Source organism: Nyctibius grandis, chromosome 21, assembly GCF_013368605.1.
Source record: "Nyctibius grandis isolate bNycGra1 chromosome 21, bNycGra1.pri, whole genome shotgun sequence".
In the NCBI taxonomy this organism is placed as follows: domain Eukaryota; kingdom Metazoa; phylum Chordata; class Aves; order Nyctibiiformes; family Nyctibiidae; genus Nyctibius; species Nyctibius grandis.
The window spans coordinates 6,023,193-6,049,912 of record NC_090678.1 but is presented as its reverse complement, the minus strand read 5'-3'; the positions used below and the strand labels follow the sequence as shown (position 1 = coordinate 6,049,912).

General features: G+C 44.3%; 1 protein-coding gene and 1 long non-coding RNA gene across 3 annotated transcripts in view; both read right to left on the bottom strand.

Annotated features, from left to right (window-relative positions):
• The window catches only part of XPR1 (xenotropic and polytropic retrovirus receptor 1), a 107,887-nt gene extending 81,779 nt beyond the window's left edge, over nt 1–26,108 (bottom strand). Inside the window, exons 1-2 of one of the 2 annotated variants that reach the window (XM_068416797.1) lie at nt 25,786–26,108; nt 18,864–18,915 (exon numbers count right to left, since the gene is read on the bottom strand). In XM_068416797.1, coding sequence (XP_068272898.1) covers nt 18,864–18,915; nt 25,786–25,854 — 121 coding nt within the window. In that variant the 5' untranslated portion in view covers nt 25,855–26,108. The remainder of the gene's footprint in view (nt 1–18,863; nt 18,916–25,785) is intronic. The other variant, XM_068416796.1, reaches the window with a different exon arrangement.
• Nucleotides 10,764–18,550, bottom strand: LOC137672538 (uncharacterized). The gene is made up of 2 exons (XR_011049598.1): nt 18,442–18,550; nt 10,764–11,002 (listed from the first exon to the last, which is right to left on the bottom strand). It is a non-coding gene; the product is annotated as an uncharacterized lncRNA (long non-coding RNA).
• Nucleotides 26,109–26,720: the final 612 nt, after the last annotated feature.

Below are 26,720 nucleotides of genomic sequence, written 5' to 3'. Positions count from 1 at the left end.
CCTCCAACAGCAGCATTTTTCCTAAGAGCACTCTGCATTTGTAAGAAATGTTACCAGGGACTTCTCTATTCCAGGGTGGCAAGAGGAAGAAAGCAACAACAAAAAAAAAAATAACCCACTAGCATGGGGAGCGATGGTGGTGGTGCAGTGTTTAGTCCTCAGATCTTATTTGCATGTAAAGCTCTAATTTCATACTCATTCCAATGGGACCAGTTCTGTTACTCCCTGTAGGCACCATTCAAGACTTCAGATGATCACTTCCAGAGTAACAGAAAGTTACTTTTAGGTTCATTTTTAGGTTTATTTTCAGTTTACAGAGATATCAACGACTTAACTTCTCTCTCACTCAGACTCCAAAGGAAACTGTTCAATAAGCATTTTCAAAAGTCATCCTTGATACTACAACAAATTAATAGCATACACTAGAAATACGTTTTTGCAAATCTAAACAAACTCTAAAGCGCCAGCATGCCTTTCCTTCAGCACTCAGTGACAAAGCAGAGGTGAAAGCCATTTACTACCCAAGTCTAACAGAAGTTTACTCCACCCCTGTTTGGAAATAGCAATGGGCAGCCTAACTCTGGCACAATTACCAACAAGACAAACCATCAGATACAACTTCTCCCAAGAAGTCAGTTTCTCTGCTCCTCACATTATGGCTTTCGTTAGATTAAAAACTTCTCTTCTACTGTGAAGAAATTGAACTTTTGTTATTCTTGGTTCCACCTAACAACATTTTACCCCTCCTGAACAGAAACTGAAGTTAAAATGGAAAGACTCAGGTCTACTGCTCTTTAAAATACACGTTTACAAATTACCACTGCCTTTTATCATTGCTTCAACTTATCTTAATAAAATTAACACATCTTAGCTCAGCTTTCTGACATTAAATGTTGCAAGAGGCCTACGCATCAGCCTTATCTACAAGTCCACCTCAGAGAAGCCACCTGCCATACAGATGTCAGAAGCTGCCTACAGTTTGAATTTCAAAAGCTGCCTGTATCAGCCTACATCAGTCACAGGAAAATACAGAACTGTTTGCTTCACAGAGAAAAGATTTTTGCCTTCATAGCTGTAAAAAAAAAGTTTCTTATAAACTGTCTCCATGGATTTTAACAAGAGCAAGGAGTACTCAGAACACCAACAAACCAAATCCTCCATTAACCTATGGAAGAAAGTACTGTGGCAAGTTTTTCAGCCCTTCAAATAAGTAGCTGCCAAATAAAAACGCCCATGTATAGTGGCCGTGTATCATCATCTGACCAATTGTTCTATTTTGTCCTTTTTAACAGTCACACCAGTTGCCCGGATGCATTTAAGGAGAAGCCTTCATCGAGGCCAGGTATTGTGTATTTGTCATTATACCTATTTGCCCCGAAGCACGCAGGCGTGCCCCAGAAGTCACATAATTAGAACAGTTAATGAATCATTTTAACAGTGCAAGTCCTTAAGGGTCTTGGAAACTCTACCAGATTTCATGAATTTCCAACTAGGTACGAGGAAGTAATGAAAAAATAAATCTAGATGATTAAAGTTTCTTCCACTGGATAAATTTACTTATAAGAAATCACTTCCAAGATATTCAAATGAAGTACCAGCGTCACCAGGGAAAGCTCCAACACACTTTCATACACAAATGGCAAGAACAGAGAGAAGCCACAAAGATTTTTTTAAATCCTCAAGCTTGTACTCAGATAAAGTTCTTAATACAACGCTGCTGATTAAAGCCAACCACGGAGTCCAAATCAAATGAACACCACCCCTCCCCGAAAAGGAAATGCTTTATGTTCCACTTTACATATTTAAAAGAGGTTAAATATAAAAAATTAAAATCCTAATAGGCAATGAAACGTCTGAAATGCCATTGGACCCATAGCAGCGCAGGAGATGCAAAACCTAGAGGCCTCGCAGCACTGGCAACGGGCAACGAAGAGCACGAAGTGGTGGGAGGACAGAAGTCTCTCTTGCTGTCTCTCATATGCAGATTACCATGGCCTTGCTCTCTGCCAGCACCAACTGCTAGGGAAGCTGAAAATGAAGTTCATTGTAAATAAATTTTGACACCAAAACCAGCTACAGCAGTGGAATGTGGAATGAGGTGCAATCTGGCTATTATTTAAGAGGTCCTCTTCACAACTGTACAGTCATTCTGATGACTAGTATAAGATGCCCACAAAACAAGTCCAATTGCTACATTGAAAAGATAATTTCAGGGCTAAAAAACACAGAGGAAAGCTTGCGAGAGAGCAGTTCAAAACACTAGTGGCTTAAACTGATCAAGTGCCACAGATAATGATCACAAAGCAGAAAAAGCTAAAGAGAACAACTTCCAAGTCACTCAGAACCCACCAGCAAATCTCTTCATACTTCTCAATCATGACAAAAATCACAATCCATTTTCCACAGCCTTGGTCTACACTGTTGTCTCCATTCAGCCTGCACCCATGGCTAAACAATAACCAGCTGTTCTATCACCCAGTCTCCCCTCCCCAACTAACAAAGGGAATTGGGAAAAGGAGGGAGACTCATGGGTTGAAATTTAAACTTATTTAATAAGTAAACCAATATCAATACTGATACAAAAGACAAAATTATACTTAGCTCATAGAGTGGTGGCAAGTGCCTCCATAGATCACAACTGTTGAAAGTAGGAAAAGAAGGAGGCAGAGGAGAGCAGAGCAAAAAGCCCCCCCTTCCCATCCAGCCTTCCCATTTATAGTGAACCTGACATTAATGTTACAGAACACACCTGTGGGCCAGCCTGGGGCAGCTGCCCTGGCTTTCACTGCTGATGGCCTTGATCACCATCCCACAGGTGGCCACAAACTGAAACAAAACGTAACAAAAAATTCATTCTATAAATTTTATCCCTGCAAAACCATGACAACCCTTCATGGTTTCTAAGAGAACATACACCAGCATACGTGTACCCTTTCGATAGCTTTCACTCACAGGCAATGGGCTAAGAATCACAACTGTCTAATTAGGCACATGTCAAAGCCTACATTTTTCAATATTACAGAGCCACATCCAGACTTTCAACAATAGTTCAATAAAATTCTGCAGAAACGATACAAGAAACAGCCCAGTCACCACACTAGCTAACTTAACCTCAGAGGCAAGGCAGGACAGACCCTGTTCCCAGATATGAGACTTTTGCTTAGGAGATAAGCAAGTCAAGATACCTTTAAAGTAATGTGGCAGTCCCATTTGCACAATTCTGAGGAAAATAATGTCATATATAAACAATGTACTGGAGAGCAGTAAAGGCTCTGAGCTAACTCACGTTATCTTATTTTCCTCTATAAGAAAGAGAGTCACAGTTCCAACAGTTTTACAAGATTGAATGAACAGTGAAGGAGTGAAACAGCTCAGCACCATCAATCTTGTTTTTTCCCCTTGCCAAGCACCATGCCTTCTGCAGGAACTCACTCCTTGCCCAGAAATCAAACCACGGTTTTCTGCTTCTTCCTCCTCTACTCCCCGGCAGTTGCACATAATCCAAGTTGAAACTCTTGCACTAAAGTTTTATAGAATATAAAAGTGTCTTCAGTTACTGGACACTAAATTAGCTACCTAAAAAATATAAAAGAAATACTGTAGTCTATAAAAGCACGATACAGCCAAACTCAAAATCAGCTTGTTAAAGAATCAGACACCAACTCCTACTTCAGCCATAAAATACCTCACTATGCAGGAAGAAGAAAGTTTGAATAAAAATAAAATGACAAAAGAATGCTATTAAACAAAATCTGCCTTTAAAAACGATCCGATATCACAAATGCTACTTGTAGTCTGTGAATGTAACCAATTTGACAGGAGCAGTAACTGGAAACAGATTGTAGTTGACACATTGGCATATTTCTACTCTTGATTCCACAGGAATGTCTTCAACTTTTTACTGGTTTCCTAACTCGAAATAAAGTAACAGTGAAAGAGAAGAGACGAGAACCTCACCAGCCACAAAGAAGAGGACACAGCTAATAGCAGCTGGTTTAGTTTCTCAACTAACTCTTTCTGGATAGGGACAGCCAGAATTTCAGCAGATTGAATTCCTAAACTACTACATCAAACTTGGTGCTAATCATTTATTTATTTTATTATTAAACAGGTCACAGAAACTTCAAGACTTGCATGAGTTTCAATACAATCTAGGAAAAATAGGTTTTTGCAATTAATTTTAAATTTACCTCCATAGATGTAAACAAACCAGAAATGAAAATGCTTAAGTGCAGAACACATGGAAAAAATTATTTGCTCTAAAAGCTATTTCTTTTTACATTAAGAAGATTATATTTGCCGATAACAAATACTATACATACAGGTGCACTTTGGATGAATAGAAAACAGTATTACAGAGCAGGCAAAGAGATTGCCTTTGAACACAGCTACCTAAATGAATGCCATTTAGGTGAGAATATCTGGTAAGCTGTAAAAATGGAAACATACGGGGAGAAAAGACACAACCTGACTGCCTACCTACAGCACGACAGGCAGCTGTAATCCGTAACACGTTGCTACCTTCGTATACTGCTCTATTTCTGGGATAAATATACTGCTTAATAAGACAGACGTAGCAGTCTCCCTGCAGGTTTTACATTCAGACTATTAATACATGCGTGCAAAACAAAATCCCTCTTTTCTTTATAAGAGAATTGTTCTGAAAACCCACATCCACAGAGGATGCCCTATATTCCTCACAGCTAGGTGAACACACACTTTGCACTGCACGTAGAACTATACACAGTACAGCTTTCCGTTAAAAGTAACCCAGTTCCTTGGGCTTTGAAATGCAAGAGTAAATATTCCAAGAGAATGAACGACACCTCTGTTAAAAAAAAAAAAACACAAATTATTCACATTATCCTGTCGACAACAAAGAGCCTGTCAGCTCAGGTAGGCCTGCTTCAGAGCTGTCGTTTATCTCCCCTCGCCAGTTTAGTTCCATAATCCTCCCGCTTTGATCAGCGGCAAAACTGCTTGTTTTAACCAGACGGATGCGCGGAGCTGTCGAATTCTGCCGTCAGTCATCTCGCAGCCTCCCCAGCCTGCAAGTGAGCACCAAGCAGCAAGCAACTGAGCTGGATTCCTTCATTAAAGAATATTGGTAAATAAATACATGTACAGAACGCTTATTAAACAGGCCACTTTTTATTAGGAACTGACCAGATAATTCTTCTCCCACACACTGAAGGGAAGCACAGAAGATTAATTTAAGGTTGGCGGGCGGACGCAGTGCACCGCAGAGCTACATAACCAGAGAGCTGACGTTGCCTCCTCTCTTCCGCCTCTTCTCAGAAACAGCCACGGTCTTTGCAACTCAGCTATGAACTTTCCTCTTCATCAACAAATAGTTCCACCAAGCGTGGTGTACAAGAGAGGCACTGGAAAAAAACAGGATACTCGCTCTCAGACTACATGCTCCCTGCTTTGTTTAGGTTTCAAACAGCCATTTGAGCCTTTGCTTTCAGTTCAAATAACCTCTTGTCACCCTCCAACACGGAAAACTGAAGAGCAAGATAAATCAACTTTCCAACGAAGATCAGTGCGACGTTATGCAAACCAGAAAGAATTAGTGCTGCATAATCCAGAAGCTGCAAGTGCAAAGCGCTTCCGACACAGCAGAACTGAAGTCTAACTAAAAATCAGAAGCAGGACTTAGTATTAAAAAAATCTCATTTACATCTTGAAAGATTAAAAACAGAACAGCACGACCAAAGGATGACCAAAATCAAAGCTGAGTCCACAAATAGGACTCAAACACTTTATACAGAGAAGTTGCCAACTCACCATACACAACACACCACTCGAGCAACTAAGCATAGTAGTTCAAACACTTCCTCATTTCTGCTAATTTCTGTAAATAAACTTAAAATTGAAAACCACAGAGAATGACAAAACAGGGGTTCTCAAGCAGTGCAAGACACATTGGCTGAGCCTAGACAAAGGGCTGGAAAAAGTAAACATACGAATGGGAAGAGAACTCACAGTGGCAGTTTTCTCCATTCCATTAAAGCTAAATGTTGTCATCTGAAAAAAAATTAATTGAAATAGTACCATCTCTTTGGGTTACAGTTACAAGCTACTCCTAAAAGAGGCAAACCTGTATTGACATCGGGCAATATTCTGAGGTTTGGGGTTTACTTCCTCGGTTTAAAAATCTCACAACAGCAGAACCACGTGAAGACTGTAAGGTCTGATGGATATCTGCAAGAGAATTCAAGGAAGTTGTTGTATTTGACACTATGTCTAAGCTTCTTCCCCCCCTCCCTCTCTCTCTATATTTTTTTTTAAATTAGAATATTTCCAGTGGGATCTCCTGTAATTGGTATAAAGGGATTATACAGCAACATTACAGAAACTGAATGCTTCTATCCTCCAGACTACACTTTGACAAAAAGACCATTTTCAAACTCCAACATGATTTTGCTGAAGTAATTGCAAAATATTCAGAGAAAAGAGTGCAGGTATAAAGTGCAGTTCCAGGCAAATCCCAGCTTCTTGCAATATTCAGAATAAATCTCCCTGCAATACTTTAATTTTGCACTTCCAGCACAATTCAGTATAGGAGTTAATAAAAATCGAGCCTTCAGGTACCAGAAAGTTAAGGCAAACTGGAAGCTAGTATTTGGAAGGCTCTGGCATCGTTATTCAGCATTCAAAAAAAAAAAAATCATTCAAAAGCCCACAGTATCAACCGTAATCATGAGGTTCTTGTGCCACTTCCCCTGGCTACGGCAGAGAGTCCCTCATTTATCTGCTACTGCACATGGTGTTTGTCCAGCAAAAGTAACAGAAAAATTGATGTGCTGGCTAGGAGCCATAACGGCAGCTCTCCAAAGGATCGGTGTAGGTAGAAGTTACGATGGGGAAATTCCTAAGGCAGGATGAGAATACTCACACTAGCTCTGTTACCCACTCTGAAGAGTAAAACAGTGCACATAAGTGAAAATCTCAGACAGAGATCGATCTAGTTAGGTACAAAAGAGCACACAATGCCGTAATTCCTCTTGCATATTTGATAGGTAAAGCTTCAACACATCTTAGAAAATAATTATCATACATGAGACCAGCCACCACGAGCCACATGCCACAGCTGAACACTTAACAAGAGAGGAAAAAACACTTAATTCTTGGCCGAGAATTGCGGCCAAGGATAAGAAGGTGATGGAGCAGAAACATCTCTTCCCAAACTCACCCCATTGTCACCCATATACCTCAATAACCATCCTGAAATGGCTGGAGGATGGCAAACCCCTCCGGCATACCCTGCTTCCCACATAAATAGGGTTCAGTAACATTGCCTCGCACGTAGGAGACTGAAGGGTTGCTACAGTTAAGGCCTGCTGCCTTCAGTTTCAAAATAGCCAGTTCACATTTTTAGGTAAAGAGACCAAAGCCTTTAAGCACATGCTGTAAAGCACTCGTGTTACTACCGGAATACCAAACTAAAGGATTTGGCAACCTAGCCTTACTCTATTAGCAGGGGTGGGGGGAACCTTCTCGGCGGGCGCGAGTTTCCTGCATCAGCAATTCCTGACTGGCAGCTGGGCTGTACCAGCCTCCCTCTCCGTGTCCCCAGGGGAATGAATTCCGTGTCTGATGACTAATTCATTACTTGGATTTGTGCTTAGGCAAGTCCAAGCCCAGATCACGCACCTTCCAACGCTGAATTCCTCCTCAGCCGGAAAGCCAGCGGGTGCACATCTGCTCCATCTAGAACGCTGCATTAGCATGCGGCCGCGCCAGCCCGGCTCCATCAGCTGGGAACAAAAGCCCGAACTGAATCCTTAGGAGCTGGCTGAAAGCAGAAGAAACTGAAAGGGAAAGGGGAACAGATCAATTCTAGCTGAGCTGCAGGTGGATTTCTAAAACCGGAGGGGCAGATTTGAAAGCTCTTTTGTTAGTACCTTTGGAGCCTTTGAGACTCGAACTCAAAGTCTTATTTCACACCGACAGTAGCAAACTAGCCTTCCACTGTAAGAAGACATGGGTACAGCTAACACCAGAACCAAAGACACCAGCTGGGGAAGAGAACAGTGTCCACATGGACACAGAAACGTGAGCCAGGAACCAAAAGCAGCCTGGCAAGCTCTGCTCTGTGCTGCAGCCCCCCCCGAGAGCCGGGGCTTGAGCCCTGACCAAGCTCCTGGCAGATGAACCTGTTCACCTTTTCCCTTCGCTATCCTTCTTGGTCCTTCACCTTCTGAGGCTTCAACACGAAGATGACATCTGCTGAAGCGAACAGTATTAAAGCTGTGGCAGGCTCCCCATTGCTGAGGTACTGCTAAAACTCACACCCGACACGGGGTATTTTTGCAGGATCTGAAGTGCTCGCCAGAAACAGCCGCCACCTTACAGCCAGGATCATTACAGCAGATGGGGCTGATCAGGTGTGGCAAACCCTACAAGCTCAGCATCCTGTCTCTAACCTTTCTGCCTCCCACTGCTCAAAATTTCATTCACAATCCATATTTTACAGACTTCCCCTGTGAAACATGGAGTTTTAATAAACAAGTCTTATTGACGTCCTACTAATTAAAACTATACCCTAAATGAATGTCATGCGTTAAGAGCATCGCCTACAGCACCTGAAACCCACAAACGCAGCCTCTACATACACAATCCTCTCTTGTGAGCACTGATGTTAATCCAGTTCAATCACAGAACAGCAGAAGGTATTCTGGTTTTCTTTACCCTCTCTGGGAAGCCATCTTGTGTCTAGGCAATTCAGTGCACTGAAACCTCTTAAAGGCTTCAAAAGGACACAAAACTTCCAAGAAATGTTTTCCTGCACCTGTGTTCACCAAGGTCCACGCAGAACCAAGCTTTGACCTGGGCTTCAAACGGCGAAGTGTCTTCTGCTGTGGCTGGGCATGGGGGAAAGTGAGCCTTTCCCTTGGACAGCCGCAGAGCTCAAGGACCATTTGGCATATCCAAAAGCCTATGAAGTAGCACGGAATGCCATATTAGGCTCTCAGATTATTTATTTCCTTGCTTTCTAATTGCTATTTCTGACTAGGGAAGACAAAGTCATACTTAAACACTGAAGTACAAGCCAAATTCTATTAACCTATTTATAGAATTTACGTTATAGGTACATCAGCCAATCCTGCTCATTATTACCCCATTTTCCTGCGCTGTCTGTGACTCACTCCTACAGCTGTGCTCCTAAGGGAGCTGCCTTTAAAAAGCATCCCTGGGTTCAGAGATCATAAACCACACCGTAACTGCTGCTGATGCCCTGACACGCAGCATTAAAAATACAAAGATATTCACAACGAACTCATACAGATGATCAAGCAGCTAGGATGGGAAACGATGAGAACAAACAATGGGGGTTTAGATCAGTGACACCTATTTTTCCCTCTAGGTGACACGTTATGGGACTGACAACTAGACAGGTTAGTTGGTGCCGATCTGCTCCATGTCAGCAGAAGCGAGGAGCTCAGCAAGGCTGTCCTGGAGAGCTGGGAGGGGGGGGACAGGACACCAGCAAAGGTGGTACCAGAATAGCAGCCTTGGCCACACATCGGAACAAGTCTGCAACTGTGGGACAAGATAGATCCCGAGTTAACAGCTCACTCACGCTGAACTCTTCACTTTGCCCCACAAATATATTAGGAGCATTTCTAAAAGCGTCCTAAGCAATTACAGTAAAAATAAAACCAAGATTATAAACACAGTCTGGATGCCAAATTTGCCTCTTTTTGCTATTTAGAGCTCACATTTCAGCATGCAAAGAACTCTCACACACCCCCAAAATGTGTGCCTGGAGCAATATAGCACACGCAAAATAAATTGCATTTATATTGGTATGTTATGGCATGCAATTTCCCTCTTCCCCATCACACTGCCTGCCTCTCTTGTTAAGTCAAATAGCCTGTCAGCTTCTCATCAGGAAGTAGAAATTGGTTTTCCATCTCCTAGGAGATAAACAAGGCTTCCCCCTCCGCAGAGGGGAAGTCGAGCTGCTGAGTGCACAACGCAAGAGCCAGGGCCCGCAAACGGGCGGGCTGGGGGGTGCTCGCCCGCGGGCTTTGCACCATCCCCGCGGCACTCCGTGCCCGCTGCAATGCCCGTCACCTTCCCGGACAGAGCAAGAACTACTTTAAAAAGTAGATTAATGTATTTTCATGCATTTTTCTTTGTGATTTTTAGCTCAACGTACACAACTGACTCACGGTGCTGCTGCCTTACAACTAAGGAGCTTTAGGTACTCTTGACATACTATGTGTTAGTAAAATATCCTTTATACCTCTCCACAGTTTTCTTGAAGCTACACCCCTCTTCAGTTCACAGGGGAACAGAACCGTAGGATCCGACTTCTACATTTAGGCTGTACTGCTTCAGGTGAAAAGGGTTACCACATTCAACCACGGTAGCATAAAACAATCTAAAATATATTAATTAAATGGCCATATAATAAATGGAATAAAATATGTATTTTTCAACTCAATTTTTTAACTGTGGCATTGTAAAACTAAGATGCTGTAATTTTGCAGTTTCACACTGTAACTAAAGATTATGTATTTACAAAAAGTACAATTTTAAAATTAATTCATTATCTACTGTTACTAAAAAGGGGTCAAGCTGCAAAGTTACAGATACACTGTAAAAAAAAAAAAAAACAAACAGGTGAAATATGCCACTAGCCTTCATTTTTACTTCAGGAATCAGGAAAAAGAAACATGACCAGGAGCTGGTTGACTTTTTACCACACCCTTGCTGATTTTAAAATCACTTAATCAAAGAGACAGACCTTCTCATGTTCAGAGACCTTTATTGTGATAGCCACTGCATGGTGTGGCCTTACAGCAGATGAAGGTAACACAAGGGAAAGGACTGCTCTAGCAGGAGGGTGCGCAGGGACAGCTTTGCTCCTCCGCCGCATCGCACAGAGATGTCGGACTCCATGGGGTATCAGCAGGTTGGCCGTTTTTCTAAGGCATCTTACAAGCAACTCCGACGTAGAAGAATGAGATTTCCTTCCAGGGACATTCTGCTCATTCCCGAGCCCGCAGCGTGCATTTTTAAAGAGAGAGAAACCAATCAAATTTAATTCATATTATTCACCAAGTAGCTATAGTCTCATCCAAAATCTTAATTGTCTAATAATTCAAGTCACCTATTTCAAACACAGTCCCAAAGGAATGACTCGAAACCCAGAGGCTGCCTCCTACACACGCACTAAATCTTGCTGTTAAGATGTCTAGTGCAGTCTTTTCTTGAAACAAAGCAATAAATACTGGCCTCTTGTATATACATGTGCAGTGCTTCTTCATGCCTACGGCCAAAATGCTGTCTGATGTTTCGCTGTTGTCTCAGGCGTGCTTCACAGAATCAATCAGGTTGGAAGAGACCTCTGGGATCATCGAGTCCAACCATTGCCCTGACACCACCATGTCACCTAGACCACGGCACTAAGTGCCATGTCCAGTCTTCTCTTAAACACCTCCAGAGATGGTGACTCCACCACCTCCCTGGGCAGCCCCTTCCAATGGCTAATGACCCTTTCTGAGAAGAAATGCTTCCTAATGTCCAACCTGAACCTCCCCTGAAGCTTGAGGCTGTGTCCTCTTGTGCTATTGCTAGTTGCCTGGGAGAAGAGGCCGACTCTTCAGGTAGTTGTGGACTGGAAGTTGTAGACTTGAAGGCACGTTGAAGGCACGGCTGTCTGTTAATCTTCCAGCTTTGCGAATCTCTTTCTACTTTTCAACCCTCAAGTTTTGATCACTAACATGAAACCTGGCACATAGGAGTTAAGTTATGAGCACTGTTAATTCCTCTAACCACTAAAAAGGTAACAGACCGGCATTTTTAAATTACTGGAAAGCAAATGCAGGAAGGAGAAAGAGAAAAAAAAAAAGGCACAGCTGAGCATTTCTGCTGTTACCCTACATACATCCCTAAGGAATCACCCACAGCCCTTCTGCAGCCGGACTGATAAGCAGTTTGCGGACTCGCAGAAGCAGCCTGGCTCTAGGTGCAGCCCTTTGATCCGGGCCAGCCCTGACTACCAGGTCCAGCTTTCACTGGTACCTCCTGAGCTACATACACTCTTGATTATACTGCGTTTAATAGCTCTTAGTACTCACTACCAAAGGATGCTTAAGAAAAGAAAAAAAGGGTACAGAACAAAATTACAGAGTAATTAACTGCCCGTCCCTAAGCCCAGAAGCAGCCTTGAACCTATTCTCTTTGGTACACTTAGGACTCAAGTTCTTCACCCTATGTGAGTGCCTCAAAGCTCTCTGAGCTGCTGGGGAAAGTTACCCAGAACACGTCAGAAGACAGAAGAAAAGGATAAAAGGCCTGCTCACAACACCACGAGCTTCCCAGCTTGTGCACACAGATGAAGCGGCATGTCAACCCAGGAGCTGGCCATGGGGCAAATGGAAGGTGTTGAGGAGGCTCAGTGTTTCCAACCATAGCCACAAACTTCCTTCAGAAAGAAACAGTAATCTACACAATCCACGTGTTAACCCACGTCCCACCACAAACCTCTGCATGGTCCCACACCAGCTCAGATTGCCCCAGGGAAGCTCCTGTCTGCACCACGGCTACTCTCTCATGGACTTTCTGGAGCAAGTGGTTTCTAACAACTGAAAGGGTTCACAGCCAGGTGCAAAAATACAAATGAACTTGCAGCCCACAGGAACCAGCATCTGCACGCAGGCCAGGACCCCGGGCACACCAGTCCCCAGGGGCAGCAGCAAGGGCTGCTCCCTGCTGCCAAGGCAGCTCTGAACGTTCTCCAGTGCCACAACTTGAGAACTTGTGGTCTACGCGACAGCAATAAAATCAAAACATCTCTTGGCCAGTTGTCTGCACTGTCAACAAGTTACTCTCAATCATTCCAGCTCTGCACCTTACCTGACCTTTATTCCACAGCCACGTACGCTAATTAATGGTGAAGCAGAACTCAATCACTTGGTCCTCAACAGCTCTGAGGAAGTCACTGTACCAACAGGGTAGGTGGGTCTGCATTACTCTGAGTGAACAGAAAGTGGCATGCGTGGTACAAAGCAAGCAGCACGGTCAGTCTCGGTGCTGACTTGCTGTGAACACTGTACTGCTTTTGACAGCAAAATGAGTTTTACATGAGAACAAGATGCACTGCAATAATTTTCATATAGGCATCTGTGCTCCACGTATTTTGGTGGCCATCCAGCTGTTCTCTCACACTACTATGCACCCTACTCCAACCATATGCACTGTTTACCTTGCAAATTTTATTGCCCTAGGGTAAGAGAAACCAGACATCACCTCCTTGTCAAAATGCTGGTAGGAAGCCAAGTCCTCCTCCTGTCCACCGTTTGCACGCTCTGGAAGCTAATGTTTTCAACCAGCCCAATAACCTATTTCTCTATAGCTAGTCTGATACCTGGCATTAGGTCTCCAACTGAGAAGAGGACTGTCATGGGATTTTTTTTTTTGGAGTTTACACACTAGGCATAAATACGGAGGCCTCCAGACTGAATTACAACCTGCACTGAATTGAGGACCAGCATCTAGGGTGTAGGGCACCAACCTTCAGTCACGTGCGTTCTTCAGGATCCCCACGTCCTTTATGGGTGTGCAACAACACAGTGAAATAAAGACAAAGCATTCATCTGCTTGTGTCTGCTGCGTGGTAGTTGATGTGCAGCAGTTCTGTTGAAGACTCCCTTAAGCCTAAGCGTTCCCATGTAAACAAAACCTCAACCCACTACAAAGCAAGCTATGCAATTGGAAATAAATGTTTATTTGAAGTAAAACGAAGACATCTATATATATACAGACAAACCATAAGCCTTTGATCAACCCTACAAAGTATGTCTGCATATAACAAATGCAAACTGTCAGCCTCGTAACTTCCTTTGGAAAAAAAAGAATGTGATTTCCCACACCCTGCTTGTTCACCGAGATTACTTATCACCCTAAAGAATACCATTTATTTATTTAGTAACAGAAATAAATCCAAACTAAAGATTTGTAGCTGTTAGTTAACACAGTAAACGCATTACAAATGAAAGCGGAAACAAGGGTGTAACCACACAGGACACGCTGCCAGTGCTGGCACTCTCCAAATGTCCCAAACTTGCACCTCTTGCTTTTCTAATCTAGCGCAAGTAACCAGGTGAGCATAGAGATTACACATACCAGTAGAGGATCTCCATTACCACTGAAGCTTTTCCCCTACCAGTCCAATGTTATTTTAACGCCACTTATTAATTCTGGGTTTCAGTTCTATCTTAAAGCATCCCTGCTCCCCACTCCTATACGCTGTTACACCATTCCAGCCCCACACAGCCCTTCAACAAGCAGTGATCCTCGTTCAGAAGGTGCCACTGGAATTCAGGGTTGGGGTTAAGCGGAGTAAGTAATTGCCATAATACGAGGATACAACAGAATGCTTTTGTACCATCCGATATTACGACGGCATTTGTTTACACAAGTACTAAAGGGAGGTTAAATTTCAATATCTGAAAGACAAATATTCTAGGAAATAATATTTAGAATGGACCCTGTCCATTCAAGCAGATAATCAGAATGAATAATTTACAGCCACACTTTCATCTCCACTGCAGCTGAGAAGAGCTGCATCGTAAGGAGCTTGGGGAGATGCCGACACATCTTCTCACCAAGTGGAATAATCTCCAAGCAACAGTGGTCCAGTAACCTGTTTTACTTAGGTGACAAATGGGACAGGAAGCAGTGGGAGGAACAAGGAATGCAAAAAAAAAAATCAACATGCTCACGGTGAGGTCAGTATTTCATGCATTTGCAATACTGCACAGTCTGCCTCGGAGAAAATAAGCTCAACACTGGGTTTTCACCTCTGAATTGTCACAGCTTCTTCCTAGAGGCAGCTCAGGGTCGAGGAAGGGTGCCTGCTCACACTGACCTGGCACGCTTGCGTGCAGGCCTTCCTGCCGTGCCACAAGGACTCAGGAGCTGAGAATAACATCGTCGCAGCATCAGTTCATCCAGACTGCTCCAGTAACAGTAAGCAGCACGTAACAAACGGCTAACAAAGCAAACACGCATCAAAGAATGCTCCAGAAATTCAAGCAAGTCCCGTCATACAGCTGGGAATCAAGCATCATTTGATACTTTTTCCAGTGATGTGTACGAGATTGAATTAACAGACTAAATGCTAATTTTGTACAGATGCTGCTCAGGTGGAAAGATGGTGCAAGTGTCATCAGGGGAAGGCCTTGTAAAAAGATGATGAGCATCTGGAGGAATAACGCTGGCATATAGAAAACTGTCGTTACAAAGCAGACGGGAAAAAAATGTATCTTTGAACAGATTAAAGAAATCTATGTGTACAGCTAGCAGCTGCCAAAAAAGACATGCATACAGTCTGGTATTACTCTCATGAAATACAGGGATCCAAAGCACCCTGCGACAGCGTCAGGGGACAGCTATAAACATTCTTCTCCCATCTTTCTGCCTTGACAGGTTTTGCTTATTCACATCTATGGGTTTTTTGTTTAACATCACAGTCTGTGTTTGTTACCTGAAAATAGGAAAAAGCAGATGGACATCGGTGTGGTTCAATGTAGGACAATGGGAAGGGTCACCATATAACTAGGCAATCAGCAGAGTAAAAACTGCACCATTAGATCCAAGATCCTCTTCCCAGCAACACTTTGTCCACTGAAATAGCACTAGGACCATCAGTTGCAGAGCGTAAGAGTCATTCTGAAGTCAGTTTTGTTTGCCTAAATACAAACCCAATTAAAGCTATTAATGATGGATGGTTCACCTGTTACTTGCCTTGCCTATCACTTACAACATGCCTTGGTTGGGTAGAATTTTTTTTTTTTTAAAAAAAAGAGTTTCCAAAATGCTTCCAGCATACTACTAAGCAATACAAAGCATTTCTGTATGTATACAAATTTTACCAACTGATATAGTAAGCAGCCTGCAGCAGAAATCTAAAAGAAACTCATTCACAAGTCCTGAATTACACATGCAGCCAAGCAGAATAAGAACTAGGAACAGCCTCAGCTCTGGCATACAAAACTCCCTTTTCTACAGTCTAATGTATTAACTGAAGAGTAGCTTTACAATACACGTAAATCAAAACCAACGGTGCATGTCTACAGTGTGTCTGTCATCAACTAGATCAATTAGAAAATGGATTTTTGTCAGACCTGTCTAAAACGAGATTACACCAGGCTCATACTGGGAAGGTGGGTTTTGGTAGCACACTCCTCTAGTTTCGGTGCTAAGCTCAACATAACACAGAAGTATCCATCAGAAAATCCATATTAAACTGAAAACACTCAGGCCAACAGCCAGCCCCTGACGATAGCTGCTTGAACTTGCTCCATCTCCTTGATACGGACTGGAGCAGTGTTTTGGGCACAGTTTGTGTGCAGTCACACACTAACCCTGGCCTAAGACTTCTATGAACAAAGGCAGAAGGGCTTAAAGGAGAAGGAAGTAAGCAACAGGGATGGAGAAACACCTGGTATTGATCCATTTCCAGTACGAGCCTTTCCTAAAGCTGCAGCTCATGGAAAGACATCTGCCTTCCCTCTGTCACCTCTGCACTCCTACGGGCAATGCAGAAGAACCCACTGCCCATACACCTGCCCATACAGTCACTCCAGTGCAAAGAGCCTGGCCCCATCCTCAGCCTCACACACTCTTCAGAGAGGAACCCAGAGACTAAAAAAAAAACCGGACTCTAAGCAGAGAGACAAAGAGAGAGAAAGAACACACTGAAAACAAACATCTAAAAAAATCCAACCGCCACGCACATACTCACATTCACTTAGCGAACAAAAGGTGAAGGAAATAGTACAGCTGCCCTCTACTTAAAGGCGGGTCAAGCAAGACGGAGTTAAATATGAGTGGTTCAAAACAGTCTGTATTACTTCGTTGTCTACAGTAGAGGAAGAGACACGATCCCAAAAAAATTAACAGAGACTTTTTTCATAAGCAGAACAATGTTTAGTCATTACTTTCCTTTTGTGGAGGTTTTGAAAGCAGCAAAGGAGGCAGAAGCACAAGTTAAATTTCCCTTAACATTTAGAAGAGCATAAATATAATATTGTACCATTTTATTCTTCACCTTCTCTTCCTTTGCCAAATATGTTTACACACAAACATCGTAATATGTTACAGAACATCAGTGTACCACAAGCATTGAAGAAAAGAAATCAAAATGCTGAATTATGTCACTTTGGACTTTTACAGGTAACAACTCAAAGCCCACCTTGAAATTCTAGGTATCACAAACAAAACCCAGTAAGTCACATTCAAATGTTAGACTACAAAATTTTATTAGCACAGACACCATTTGCTCCCATTGTCAGTAATAAACTGATAGATCGAAGAAAGAAAAAGTCTTGTAAATGCTCCATAAAACTAATGCTGGACTTTCAACAAAATTAGTAACTTGTCTTTAAAAGTTAATAAAGATAGGCAGTTTGGTCTACACAAAACACTTTAGTTCCTCTCAGTTAGAAAACTGGTTTTATGCTGTTGGGGAAAAAGATCCTCTGGGTTTGTGGGTGTTTTTAATCAATTTTGCCACTCAAAAAAAAAAAAAAAGCGAGACTTTCCTCTTTTGCCAGTGTATGGCTGGAAAGTTTTCCTCAGTTTTCCAAAGATAACCCATATATTTTAGATGATGCTAGGACCACAACCTTTAGAAATCTAGTTCTAGGACCTGCACTTCAGAGAAAAGGGTGATTAATTTAACAAAATTAGCAAGCTGAGTCAAGTGAGCAACCGTGTCAGGTTGCACCTGAAGATTATACCTGTCTGAGCACTGCTTCAGTGAAGTTTTCAGCTTAGATTGCACGTCCAAAGAGTATAAGGAAAGATTGCCCCATCACACACACACACTTAGTCTATTAACTATTGCAGTTTTTGTTTTAAAATTCTAATCAAAGAGCAGGTAAATCAAAAAAATTAATATTCCACACTATTTTAACTATGTCATACCTCATTTCCCAATTCTGATCAACACAAAGTAGTTAATAATCTAACATTAACAGTGACGAGCATTATTCATGTTAGCCAGCTGACTCCAGTAGAAGCAGCAGTTGTTCCTCTGCTCTATAAATATGCAAGAAAGAAGCCCAGAGCTGCATTCAAAGAGGTTAGTGAAATTAACATTGCACTGCAATCAAAGTGAAAATAATAAAGGCAAGGAGGTTAAAAAACAGCTTGAAATCCACACGAAGGGCCAGAATGTAGGGAGTGAAGCAACACAAAGGCAAAAACTATTCGGTACTTCAAAGACAACAAAAGGAAGAAGAAAGATAAAGAAAGTAAAGGGCTCTACTGAGAAATTTTGCACAGATCATCACTTAATTAAACACACTATTCAAAATGCAGTGAGCTTAAAACCAAATGCTATACTAAAATAATCTAAAACAGTCAGTGGCAATAAACACATGCAAACAAGAAAATATACTGATGTCCACATACGAGAGGTAGCACAGCATTCAGGGAGGACACAGAATGACTCTTCCAGTTCAAATCACCAGTAACAAACCATGAACCAGCATCTCTCCAGCACAATTATCTCCCAAAGCGGGTAGCTGTCACAGGAAAACAAAGGTCTATTCTCAAGCAATGAAGAAAGTACTTCCACCAGTGAATGCCCTTATAAGCAAGAGGAATCCAGCTGTTGAAGTCCCAAACTATACAAAGACATTTATTGTCCTAATGAGGGAGGACAAAGAGTTCTAACAATCAAAAATAGCACACAGGCTGTGAAAGGCCAGGCATTTGCCCATCAGTGGATTAAGTTTACCAACTTAGGAGGACTGAGGACAGAAAAGTAGCAGGACTACGTGTCCAACACCCAATGCCAAGAAAAACATGTTCCCCAGTTACAATTTGCTTACCTTCTATAGAAGGGGCCTGGTCCACAGCTGCATATAGCATCTCTTTCAAAGCCTGCAAGGGAGAGGGACAGAATAAGGAATACAGTTAAAATTTAAAAAAAAAAAATCACATTGTTTTGATACGCCTGTTTGAAAACAAAAGCAATTAAAGCCCTTTTATCCTCCAGACTGACACAGAAAGCTATGGAACGTGATGTCAACGCTATCACGCATATTTCCATTAACAAGAGAAACACAAGTTCACGTTTACTGACTGCTTTGTCTAAAGCCTGTTACCTTACTAACCTATAAAAATTCTTCCAACTGTATTTTTCAACATCTTCCTTTGGAAAAATGTTTCCCAGTTGGTAGGATGTTAAAGGTTCTACATTAAAAAAAAAAAAACCAAACACAGTTGCGTGACACAGAAAGGGGTTTGTCAAGGCAAATGGAGGAAAAGCAGCCTCAGGGATTTCTTATCACTGTTACATAGGAGTACAGAAACACACATACATTCTAAAAGCTGAAGACAACATGATGAAGGAGATTAGGGAACCAGGGGTGATGGCCTTCTCTTGAGGTGGAAACTGAAGGACAACATAAACACCAGCCAGAATTATTAACCAGGTCTTCACGTCCTGGAGGCACCGTGAGCTGCCTCCCAGAGCCCACAGAAGCAGCCGCTCACCCACGCTCAGATTGCTGGTGCAAGAGATGAGCAGTGCAGGCAGCAGGACCAGGAGGCAAGGTAGGTCCTACAGCTCAACGTAGAACACCCCGGCAGTAACCCCTTCCGTTACCAGAGCCAGGAGGGAGGCACCCCACCAGAAACCTCCTCCCTTGCATTTCCTCTTCAGAAGACCTCCTTTCAGACTGTTATTAAGATGCTGGCATTATTCCAGTCATAGACTCAAGATTTGCTCTCTCTCACACCACAAGTGCAAGCAAGCATCAAATAAACTGAATTCAGACCAATGGCTGAAGGAAAAACTTGAACCATAATGTTGGAACTAGAAGCCACCAGGAAGGGCCCATTCCTACTGCAAAGTGATTTATTTACACCCACCCCACACCGCTTGATAAAGACAGGCACCTGAACGCGCATCCTGAAGGTGAGCGTGCTTCACGTGCAGCTGCTGTGAAAACTAGAGTTTATTCCCTCACTTTTGAGCCCCCAGAAATCTAACACACAAAAGTCACACAGGTCCTCATAGTTCCTGTCTCTTCTGCCTGTTTCCCAGCATACCCTGTACTTCTATAGTCCGACACCTCCGCATTTACCATCTTGCGTGTCGTCGTCCCCCAGGTCAAAACATCACAGCCTAAATAACAAATACCATAACACCCTCAAGGCAAAAACCACAAGCTCAGCAGCTGGAAACTCAGCACTGTTGTAACATGGTGGTTACAATCCTGTTAAGTAAATAGAAGGTCTAAAGGACATGTCTGTTTATCACAAGATATCCCAGGTGGCACAGGCAGCTCCGGCATCTCTCAAAGGTCTGACTCCTGAGTCCACAGAGGTCTTAACAAACGTCACTTGCATAATTTGTTTTCCCAACTAAGCCACTGCTGAATGATCCTCATTCCCGTGGCACAGCTCTCCTCTACCCTCGGTGCTTTTTTAAAAGTCCTCCCAAACACCGGCCACTTCAGCCCTTTTCCCCCCATGACTCACTGGCCAGCAGCGTATGATCTGCCTCCATGCATCAAGTGGTCAAAAAGCCTTCCCCCTTTTCCATCCCGCTCGTCATCCTCACCTACCTTTAACTTTTTCCACGAACCACAACCACAGGGCATAGGATAAACCCAACAAGACAGGACATTGAAAGTCACTGTAGTAAGAACCCCATCCCTTAACCCACCCAGAGGTAAACTCGCAGTGTACTTCCTATCTCTGGTTTTAGCAGTCATTTAAAAAAAATCAAATTAAAAAGGACCACAACACTGATGGTCCTGCACTAAATCTTTAAAGCAGAAGATGTCGGTCGTCCCACAGACGTCTTCCCGTGCAGACTGACACGTTACAACCTGGCAGCTGCAGAGCAGCAGATTTTGTTACTCCTTTCCTGACCTATATAAGTGAACCAATAACCTGCAAGTGAAAGGCGTGGTGCTCTTTCACCCCTAAAGTATTCAGCCCTCTAGGTTACAGAATTTTAGAAATGCTTATTTCCAAAAGTTATCCATCACTGTCAACTTAAAACGTTTAAGAATTACTCTTTCTGCCCTCAAACTAGACAAAAAGGGTTATTTCCTTAAACTGTGCTAGTGGTACACCTTGCCTGTGCAGTAAACTTGTATAAATGTACATCAGAGAACAAAACAAAAAGCAGAAAGAAAAGACACTTAAAAAATGCAACTGTCAAACCTTAACAGTGAACAAATTCAAGGACAAAAACCTCAAAATGCTCAAACAAAACTCTCGTTTTAAATGAGGAGCTTTCAAACCGCTTATGCTCTTCTAAGCTCGTCCGCTAACACCCAGAAGGACAAACAGTGCAATAGCACAACAGATTTGTGCCAGGAGGTGGCAAGCCTGGGTGTGAACTGCCTATCACGGAGCAGGGTTTGACGAGCAGGATTGGCCACCTCCCAAACACTGCAAGCCTGGTGCTGGAAGACACGCTCGGAAGGCAAGCAGGCTCCCTCAGCTATCAGTTCCGTCTTCCCCACCTACTTCCCGCTGGAGGTTGTGTCTTGGAGAAATTATTTCTAAAAACATAGCAACCTGTTTCTCTTCTCCAAAGGCAGAAGTACTTAAAACCTGGAGTCTCCTTAAAAGGGAAGGGAAATCACCTGCTCATACCTTCTACCCATCTGTCCCATGAACTTTGCACCTGCGATAACGGTTCTCATCCTCCTTCTTCCCCACATGCTGCCATTTCAAAGCTATTAAGCACTTTTTCTTTAAAAATACCATCAGACTTCTGCATTCCAGATAAACAAATTCAGCCCAGATTAAACGAAACAAAAGTGCCATCTGGCAACTGTAAAACTCCACCGAATTTCCATCAGCCAGACGTGCAGATGTAGACTCAGGTTTAGAAGCCTGAGCAGGCAGAGCAACGCTCTCCTCTTTCTCCTACAAGCACCCCAGAGATGGACACATGAGAAAATGAAATCTCCAGCATGATCTGTAGGTAAGCAGAGGACTAACAACACAACAATCTCACTGCATCTAAAAATTTGCATTAAATGCAGTGAAGCATGCTCTTAGCAAAAAAAGCATCAGCTAAAATTCACCTAGTAGGATTTACCTTAATTTGTTCAGTACTATGTGAAAACGAGAATTCTGTTGTCTGCCACAAAAAAGATGGGATTTTCTTTGTTTCCATATTTTATCTTTACACCAAAGGAACTGAAGAGTAAATGAACAGTCCAAAACTTAAGGTTTTAACACAAGAAGTCCACTGAAGCAGCGCATGCCGCAATCATTTAACTGGCTGGGAGAAGGCTGCTAACTTTACAGAAGAACATCTAACATACGCTGCTAGATCCCCTAAAAGCGTTTAAAATAATTAACAAATATTTCCACAAATTAAGCATTTGTCAATACATTGTTTTAAACTCAATCACATCCAGGGAGTAGCCTGATAACGGCACTCAGTGCTTCGACAGTAAAAGTGCCCCTTTACATTGGGATTATGCATCACGTTATTGCTACTGGTCCTCATGTCAAGCCCTCCTGATCATTTGCACTGACTGAGGTTTCAAGGACCATCAGCTGGGTTGGGTTTGCATAGTAAAGGTGACATATAAAATTTGCACGCTTTCATGCAACCTTTAAGAATGGAAATTTGGAATGGCAAGTCAAATCAAGTCCATCAAGGTTTGTACAAAGGCTCCGTGTTAACGCTGACTCAGTCACAGCCAACGTCTTTGTGAAGAGCCGAATGAAACAGAACAGCATACATCATTTTTCCTCTTTTCTACAAGCCGAGTGCTCTTTCTCAGAAAGCAAACATACAGTAATGGTCACTGCAGAGCTTGTGATGAAAGGAAATAAGAATCTAAGCCATAGCTATCAAAGTATATCTTCTTTTTGCCTGTTTAAAGAAACATTTTTCTCTCTAAAGCTCTTCCACTGACCAAGTGTCTGCCCTAAGTCTGGGCAACTTCCATCCTTCCTACAAGCACAGTTATAATACTGAAACAGATTTTTGTGGGAGAGAAAGATCACGTTAATGGTAAGAACTCTGAGGACTGTAAATTGTTAAAGACCTTCTGAAAGTGAAACTACGTTTTTAGGTGTTCAAAACACAACAGTCTCATTCTTCTTCCGGACGTTATCAGCAACAGATTACACCCTCCTCTTAGTTCGACTGGCAATTTATGTGAGGCAAAGCTCCTCACAGCACGCCCCATCAAACCAGAGACATGTCACCTGGTGAGGATCTCACAAGTTACCTGGGTCTTACCACACTTCGGGCTGTCTGCATGAGTCACCTGCTCTCTAAAGGAAATAGCTACAAATATCAGAGTAGAAAAATAAGATGACTATGTGTGAGCTTTATGATACAGAATGACTTAAAGCAATTTCTGTATCATCTTCTAGTCCTTTCATCAGCATCGTGAACCTGACACGGGAAGTGCCTGGAAACAGGAATAACCTTTTCAGAGTTACAAACCTACTCAACAAGATCCCTCGCTCTAAAACAGTGCGTGGTTACTGTTTAAACTAAGAAGGAAAACATATAAACTGTCAGATGAAGAAACATTTTCATGCTATTATCGCACTCAAGTACTGAAAGCGGCGCTCGGCCTTACATTTGCTAATCAACAACTCAGAATTTCTCTTGACAAAGGAGGGCTGTACGCTTTTTGCCTCAAGTATAACCAACAAGTAAACCGAAGGAGCGCCGGCCTTTTACGCACTGCGCCCAGACGACCACCAGTTACTGAATAATAAATGCCAGACTATTCCCTTACTGTAATATGCATGAGCAGGAGGCTGACTCACATCCAGCCAGCTGCAACAAGGGAAACAAAGAGTTTTGAAAGTTGTTACTAAAAAGGAAGGTGGGGTTTTTATTTTCATTCACTCTATGTTAAGTTACCTGTCCAAGGAGGAGATGACTTGAAATCTAGAAAGAGTAACCACTTGAAGGGAGTTTTTACTGAAATCTACCTTTATTTTAAATGGGGGTGGAGGAAGGGAGAACGACATACTAATACTGCCCCAGTTAAAACACCTGAAAATTAACCTCCTATAATGAAAACAGTGGCTGCTAAGCAGCAGGGTTCTTCACACATTAATCAAGGTGTCATAGTTCACTGGGTCTCCTTTGCCCTCCCTCTACATCTGTCTGGTCAGCAGACAGCCAAATCTTTTGCCCTTCTATTTCCTCCTTGCCTTCCCCGCCAACCCACCACCAAACCTTCTCTTAGGAAGACATGAAAGTTTTCTGTTTCCAGGAACAGAAAACCACTCTTGCATGGATAACCCATCGGAGACGCGATGCAGAACTAAGCTGGTACTTTATTTTATCGAGACAATGGATTCCCTCCGTCTCAGACTGATGCATTATTTGGTCATGTAGTTCTACAAATAACTCAAGGAGACCACAGTTTTGTTTTAAAGTCCAATCTGACTGCAGTTTTTATTTAAACATCCATTCCTTGGGAGTCAGGTAAAGGAAAACAAAGCAATGGTCAAAAAAGCAGACATGAATTTTTCAAATTCAACATTATAACAAAGCAAGCTAAGATAAATGTGATTTTCCTTGCAAATGCAGATGGATTAATAGGGATACTAGAAATAAATTGCTATTATAGTCCTAGAGAGAAAACACAGGCCTTCAAATGATAACAAATGTTGTATGGTTTTGACTGACTCAATCAGTCAAGAAGTTCTGCTGATCATGGCTCTCCTATAATCAGCTTTCCGTTGTCTACGTTTAATTATCACTCGTCGAAAAGACCGACACCACTGGCAACAACCACTTTTACTGCTAATGCTGAAATAGAAAATGGTTTTACTACAAATAACCGCTTTGAGCTTCATCTGGTTAAACTGAAGTCAAGCACCAGCATGACAAATATGAAACGAAGCGTGACCTTTAGAAAGCTGGCATAATAAAAACTGAAAAGCTGTACTCTGCAAATAATGCATGATTAATGCAGCAGAACTTTGCGTGGTGTTCATGAATGTCCTAGTTCAAGCAGTTCACCTGCAATCACATATGAAGCAGTGAGATGGGAAGCCTCGCTAGCCTTGTTTTTCTAAAAAAAGGCAACCAATGCCAGGTTTGCTGCCCTGTTTCGCGTCGCTCAGGTAAGCTGTTCGCATTACCGAGGCAGCCCGTGGCCCTTCGCAGGAAGGGACGGCTCGGCCTCCGGCTCAGCGCTGCCGGTGCTGCCCAGCCCGCTCGCCCGTCGCTCTCGCCCTTGGGAGCCGCCGACGGAGGCTGGGAGCCGCCTCTCAAAGTCACCCCTCCTCGGTGCAGAGAACTGGCGGTGGTGCTGAAAAACCACCGCTCCGGGCAGCGGGGCTGCGCCGCGGGCTGCGGCCGGGCTCCGCGGGGGATGCCCGGCAGCCGGGCACCGCGCCGCCCCGGCCTGCGCTCCCGCTGCCGCCGCATCTCCGCTGACCTTTGTCCCACGCCAAAAGGTTACAGGGAACAATTAACTAATTGGCCACCCGGCGCTTTTCCCCCGAGTGGTCCCACGCGACGGCGAGAGCCGTAACCGCCCTCCCCGCGGTGGATAAACCGAGGGAACAAGCGGGAAGCCGCCGGTCGCCAGCCACCGCCGCCGGGCAGGGGAGCAGCCTCGCACCCTCTCCGGAGGTATGCGCCGGAGGACACCCGTGCGGCTCGGGCGGCACTTCCCGGGCACCGACCACCGAGCAGCCACGGGGGACCGGCTTCGCCCCCTCTCCCGCGCCGCTGCCCGCCGAGCAGCGCGGGGGGCGCGGGCCGGGGCGGCGGCCCTGCCTCACCTCATACTGGATGTACTGCTTCCGCCACTCGGGGGTGATGTGCGCCGCGAGGTGCTCGGCGAACTTCATCCTGCCGCCGCCGCCGCCGCCGGGCCGGGGCCGCGCTCGCTCTGCGCCCGCGGAGGAACCGCCTCAGCGGAGCCGCCTCAGCGGCGCCTGGCTGCCAAGGGGCCGCCGCCGCCGGTAGTGGGGGGCGGGGGGGGGCCGCCGCCACCACACATGGGCCCCCGCCCGCCCGCCCCGCCACTCCTCAGCCCGCCTCGGGCCTCCCTCGGGCCTCCCTCAGCGCCGCCCCGCTACCGCCGCCGCCTCCTCCGCCGCCGCCGCCATCTTCCCCGGCCCGCCGGCCCGCCGCCACCGCCTCCCAGCCGTCAGCCGGCCCGACAGCCAACCGGCCGCCGGCAAGGCGCCATCGCCACGACAACCGCCGCCACCGCCCACCGGGGCGGGGAGGGGCTCACCGGGGGGCGGGGCCGGCAGCCCTCAGCCCCGCCCCTGCCCGCCGGGCCCGCGGAGGGGGGGGCGGTGGCGCCGGGGCTCCCCCGGTGAGGGGAGGGGGGGCCGCTTCGTTTTGCTCTTTCTGCTCGTTTTTGGGGTCGGTTTGGACCCAAATGTGTCACCTTGGTCCCACAGGATCTCCATCCCGGGATGGGGTGGGGTGGGGTGGGAATTGGATGGGGATGGGAACAGGATGGGAACGGGATGGGAATGGGATGGGGTAGGGATGGGAATTGGATGGGATGGGGTGGGATGGGGATGGGATAGGGATGGGATGGGAATTGGATGAGATGAGATGAGATGAGATGAGATGAGATGAGATGAGATGAGATGAGATGGGATGGGGTTGGGGATGGGAATGAGATGGAAATGGGATGGGGTGGGATGGGGATAAGATGGGAATGGGATGGGGATGGGGAGGGGAATGGGGATGGGGA